We start from the raw sequence: 6176 nt of genomic DNA, 5'->3' as shown, positions 1-6176 counted from the left end.
GAAAGGACGTGCCTGGCAAGTGTGCTCTTGCCCCATGGGAAGCCCTAAACACTCCCCCACAACTGACCCTGTTCCAGGGAAATTCTTGCACTGCACTGTTCCTGCCCTGTGGGAAGCCCTGAACTCCCCTCCCATTGCTACCATGTGAAGCCCTAACCCCCAACCTCCACCACTCCCCCGAGGAACCCTCAACCGACGCCTGCCCCATGGCAAGGCCAGAACCTCTCCCCACCACTCCTGCCCCATCACAAGCCCAGAACCTGCCCCATGGCAAGCCCAGAACCTGCCCCCTCCCCTCGCCGCTCCTGCCCCATGGCAAGCCCAGAACCTGCCCCCTCCCCTCGCCGCTCCTGCCCCATGGCAAGCCCAGAACCGTCCACCCTTCCCCTGTCCCCGAGTGCTCCCTGGGGCAGGGGGCTGCACTGGTGCCACTCGGATCGCGCTGCACAGACACGCGAGTGCGCCCAGTGCCGGGCCCGGCTGCGGGTCGCTGCACGACAGCCCAGGCGGGGGGAGCCAGAGGCCGAGAGCCCCGCGCTCCGCCCCGCGCAGGCTGGAGCTGCAGCCGCCGTCGCTGCCTCTTTTTATAGCGCGGCTAAATTTAGGTCTCGCCTGGCTCGTTCCCTCCCGCCCCGTCCGGGACGCGTTTCCTCTGCTCCCTGCAATTGGCTTGTCGGCTCCGGCGGCCCGGGCTATAAGTCAGGGAGGGCCCCGCAGCCGCCAGCGTGCAGCCCCCCGAGCAGCCGAGCCGGGCCGCACCATGGCGCTGAGCGACACGACCCTTCCCTCCTTCGCCACCTTCGCCAGTCCCTGCAGGGAGAAAACTTTCCACCAAGTGAGTGTCCGCCCCGCGGCCGGGGCCCCCATTCCCCAGCTCCAAGGGACAGGAAGGAGGGGTTCGCATGCCTCTTGCAGCTGAGGGTTGCAAGGACATGCTGCCCTCAAACAAGCCAAACTGAGAGGCGCTCTGGTACTGGAAATGAGTCTGGTCGAGGGGCGCAGCTCCCAGTGCTCCTGCCAAGGGGCAGCGGGCACTCAGGGACTGTGGCTTGCAAAGGATGGGGTGGGAAATGCTGTGGTGTGTCAGCGGGGGAGGAGGGTATGTGCCGGGAATGCCCCATGCAGTGCTGGGGCAGTCACTCTGATTCCACCAACACTTTTTGACAGAGAAAACCGAGCTCAGGAGCAGAGGGCTTAATGACGCCCGTGAGCAGAGAGACCTGGACCCTCTCTCGTGAGCGCTAATCTTTGCTTTGCTTTCTTAGCGATGGAAATGTGACCAGGGGGACAAGGCACCTGCCAGCAGCTGCAGCATACCAGAGCTGAGGCCAGGACTGGGCAGCAAAGATGATGAAGATCTCAACAATGTTTTGGATTTTGTCCTTTCCATGGGCAATGACAACTTCAGCCAGAGCTCAACTAGTGGGGACTATCCCTTAGCACAGACAGAGCCCAGCAGCTTCTACCAGACAAATCCCTCTTCTGGATGCTACAGCTCCCTGGAACAGAGCAATCCACCCCCATACAATTCCAGCCTCATGACAGAAATGATCAGGTCAGAGATGGACTCAAACTTCTGCCTCCCCAACAATGTCCATGGACGATTCTTTGTGACATCCAGCTTTGGGAGCCCACACTTTGTTGACAGCATTAAGCCAGAACCTGACATGGACAGTTATGGGCCAGTCATGGGCCTCGTCCCTCAGCCATGCCCTAAGATTAAGCAAGAGGGCAGTGCAACCTGCATGATGGGCTATGAACAGCCTAGGATGGCCAGCTCACCCCAGATCCCTGGCACAGACACACCTCCTCTGAGCCCTGATGACCTAATGGCGACTGACTGCCAAACACAGATGATCTGCCCCTCGTCAATGTCATTCCAGCAAAGCTATCACCCTGCCACAGGCTTCCACCATCACCAGACTCATTTCCAGTACCAGAGCTCCTCTCAGTTTGGCTTGTTTGAGGACAGCATGCCCTTGCAACCCTCAGCTCCAAGAGGCATGCTAACCCCTCCTTCCTCTCCCTTGGAGCTGATGGATTCCAAGCCCAAGAGAGGGAGACGGTCCTGGCCCAGGAAGAGGACAGCCACACACACATGCACCTATGCAGGCTGTGGGAAAACCTATACCAAGAGCTCGCACTTGAAGGCCCACCTTAGAACACACACAGGTAATACAGAACAATGCTTAGCTATGCTTGCATCCACAGGGTTTGCCATGTATGGGTACTAAAAAACCCATGGCCACAAAGTTAACTCTAGGAACAGAATGTGACCTGAATTGTGTGAGAAGTTCATTAATCCTGTAGAGCCTTCATGTATGTGTGCCCAGCCACAGTTGGGATTAATAACCCTGTCATATCAGGGAGCTGTCTGCATGTGGATGTTTCTTTTTTTTTGGTTCTTGTTTTTTTCCTAAAGTTTTTCGACCATTGCCAAAGTGATACTTCCAGCAATGGCCCACTAATCACCCAAAAAATAAGAACAAAAAAACTACAAATCTGCTTCAATCAGAGAGCTTCCTCTGCCCAGTGAAGGGAGAAGCGTTGCTACTGCAATCTAATTCTCCTGGATTATTGTGGTGGGCACCAATATCAATGCTAAGATAAATGTTAGGAATATCCTGAGACCTAGTGAGACCGTGTACAACCATTCTAGTGTTTGGGAGCTGCCTTTATGTGGGAGGAATTCACTGAGTCATGGTCTGTCTGATTTTCCCCAACAGGTGAGAAACCTTATCACTGTAACTGGGAAGGCTGCGGCTGGAAGTTTGCTCGCTCTGATGAACTGACTCGTCACTATCGCAAGCACACTGGCCATCGGCCCTTCCAGTGCCATCTCTGTGACAGGGCTTTCTCTAGATCAGACCACCTGGCTCTGCACATGAAAAGGCACATGTAGCTAAAGAGACTCTGTACTGCACAACAGACATTATTTAACGGCTCAGGTGCAGAATCATTAAAAAAATCTGTAGCTGGTACTACTTAGAGAGGCAACAAAGCTCTAGCCATGGATGTTAAGGAAGAATTTGACACAAGGAGGATTAGCTGGTCTTCTCCTGAAGAGAATTGAAATGGGCTATATCAATTTGACTGTTCACTCCACTCAGGAGAACATGACTTATCTATAGAGCTTCTGTGAAGGGTAAACTCAGCAAGACTCCATCTAGATTGTATAGAAGAAGTTGTAAATACTGTATCTCTGATTGTAATTGCCCAATACATAAGCTTTATAAGACAATGTTTGTATAGAAACTGCCTGAAGTCAACCCTAGATGGGATTAAATGAATGTTGGTTTGATGTTGGTTTAAATTTCAGTTGAAGGCATGGTTAAGAGAAACACTCTGTTAGACTATTTGTTTCATTGGTGCAATAATATTCTTGTCTGCCATGATCTACACTAGAAGTACAGGGCTTGATGTCTTGTTTAAAAAAAAAAAGACATCTTTTACTTTTTTATATTGAAAAATATTGTAATGTATTATGTAAATAAGACAAATGGGCATTTTGTCTATTTCTGTTTTTATACAAAAAGTTCCATTTTTTAATGTTTGAAAACATTTCTCCATTTTTAATAAAATAAATGTTTAAATGTGATCACACCTTTAAATCCTTATTTGAGAGCCAGTCGTTATCCTTCCCAACAGCTGGATCAACAGCCTCCTGGAAATGTTTTAAATAACAACTAATTTTAGAAGAACATTAAAAAAAATCAGGCCACTTGAGGGAAAAAGAGGACAAAGTTAGGTGTAAAACTCATGCTCAATTATTTCTGAACTACATAAAATTCAGTGTTATATCAAATAGGAAAGTGTTTCACATTCAAAATGTACGTCCTAAAAATGGTTGTTAGGTTAAAAAGTAAGCAACACTATAATTTCAGTCCCATTTCTAGTTTATGCTGCACTATTTTAACAGTATCTTAATGCTTTCCAGATGTAGTCATAGTCTTGCCAGCAGTGTGTGGGTTTATACTATAAATTTAAACACTGCATTTTTGTAATTACGGAGGCTTATTTTAAGGCATCCTTGAACATAAATTACTTGCTTTCAATAGCTTAGTGTAAAAATCCTATAGAACAGCAGTGAAATGTGTAAACATTTTTCTTTTAACATAATTCTCCCACAGAGTTTGGCTAAAGTTTATTTTTAATACATTTCTAAAAGAAAGGTTCTACACTACATGATAAAAATGCACAGATTATTAACTCTTCTAAACACATTTTTGTACCGGACCTAACAACCTAGGCATGACATACAATTTGTTATCTAATTTCAAATAAATAGCATTTTGCAATTGTAACAGTGGAAAGCTGGAGTCAGTTCACTGAAATCATAAGGAGTTACTCCAGAGCTGCAGTGCTTGTAAAGAAGATCAGAATCTGGCACTTTTTATATTTATGCACTTAGTCTAAAATGATAGTGGATAATCTTCAATTTTTCCTTTTTACAGCTAGGATTTCACTCTATTATAGTAAAATTATAATGTGTATTAATTAGTCCAGTATTAGAAAAAAGTTTTTCCTAAAATGTATGCATTCAGATATTTTAGTATAACTAAAAGTGAGTTAGGATTTTTTTTTCTGACCTTACAAAGCTATACACCACATGAATGAAAACAAAAGGAATGTATTTAAAGTCATTGCAAATATAGTTATTCTTCTGTGAAAGCAAAGTCTGGATTTATTCATGTGGAACACATGTATTTTGGGCTTTTAATCAGTGACATGGAAGAATGAGTTCCACATTTCACTTTTACAGCTCTTTCAAAGTGAAATTTTAAAGTTACTTGTTTGCCAGAAACAATTGCTCAATATAATTCCAGAAAGTGAGGATGACTTAAGGATGTTTTAAAATTATCACACCCATTGTTGCAACAGTTCTAGGTATTTCCTCCTTTTTTCTCATAAGCCAAGATTTGCTATTTATTATCTCCTGAACATAATTTTACAATCAAATTTTAAGCTAATTTTTCCCTGTTGAGCTGTATACTTCAAGAATTTCCCTTTTCAGAGTCTTCTTATATATTTTGTAACATAACTAGCTCCTATGCTAAGCCCTTTGTCTCTACTCATTTTTTTTTTTACATTCATTTATCTCTCAGTTAACACTTGGTACAGTCTCAAATACCATTCAGTGAGGTAAACCCCACCCTTATACACAATACCAGAACAATGGCTTATTGTACCACATGTAGGCTGTGTGCAAGCTGGAAAAGCAATATCTATATCTCTCATGGGCCAATTTGCTTGTGCAGCATGGCTATGTCTAGGGCTACAGTTTATGGGGAGAAGTATGAGCCAGAGCCACCCTTCTTTCTTGCCATTGTGGATTCTCCATCTCACTAACCCGCTTTCAGTTCCACCCACACACCTTGTAGTGAGTCCCTGTAGAGCTCTAATCCATGGCATATATGAGAAGGGTTCAATATGTCCATGAAGAAGCCACCGAATATGCACCATATACTATTTAAAAGTTAAGCTTTTGAAAAGTGTCTAGTGTTCATTTTGCCATAAGCAAAATGATAGACTGTACAAAGCCATCCTGTTATGCATACAGGCCTCTGCAAAGTAGGAGCCAGCTAAACGTTAATAAAGCCTCATGATAAAGCCTCATTGCCATCTGTGATAATTCCTGGGTGTTCTTTACGGGTAGCTTGCAGGTCTCTGTCTCAAGATACTCCCTCAGTAGAGAATAGTAGTACTTACACTCCTTTCCACTTTATATTAAGGCAAACAGACAACCCTTACATAATAGCAATGTTTTTAAATTGGTGCATCCATTAAAGCACCTCTGGTGGGGTCTACTAGAATAGAGCACAGCAGTTCTGTGCTTTGCCATATGAGTCATTTGAGCCAACAAGTCCTTCTTCAGCTGGAAGAAAGTTCATGCTAAAACACCATCCCAACACAGACACTATCATGTCCTATATCTTTAATAGTAACAGGGAGGTAGCCATGTTAGTTAGTACTCCAACAAAACAAAGCAACAGAAATGTAGCATTTTAAAGACTAACAAAATGATTTATTTGTTGATGCACTTTCATGGGACAGACCCAAGTGGCAGACTGGCAGGACTCAAGTGGGTCTGTCCTACAAAAGCTCATCACCGAATAAATCATTTTGTTTGTCTTTAAAGTGCTACATTTTTGCTGCTTTGTTCTATTTCTTTAAAT

General features: G+C 44.8%; 1 protein-coding gene across 1 annotated transcript; it reads left to right on the top strand.

The window, feature by feature from the left end:
• Window positions 1-692: 692 nt before the first annotated feature.
• Window positions 693-3598, top strand: KLF2 (KLF transcription factor 2). The gene is made up of 3 exons (XM_074978009.1): window positions 693-835; window positions 1266-2172; window positions 2727-3598. The coding sequence occupies exons 1-3, from the start codon at window positions 761-763 to the stop codon at window positions 2900-2902; spliced, it is 1158 nt and encodes a 385-aa protein (XP_074834110.1). The 5' UTR covers window positions 693-760; the 3' UTR covers window positions 2903-3598.
• Window positions 3599-6176: the final 2578 nt, after the last annotated feature.

This window comes from Carettochelys insculpta, chromosome 27 (assembly GCF_033958435.1).
Source record: "Carettochelys insculpta isolate YL-2023 chromosome 27, ASM3395843v1, whole genome shotgun sequence".
NCBI lineage: Eukaryota > Metazoa > Chordata > Testudines > Carettochelyidae > Carettochelys > Carettochelys insculpta.
Note: the sequence above shows the minus strand (reverse complement) of the source record. Positions and strands in the feature narration are given on the sequence as shown.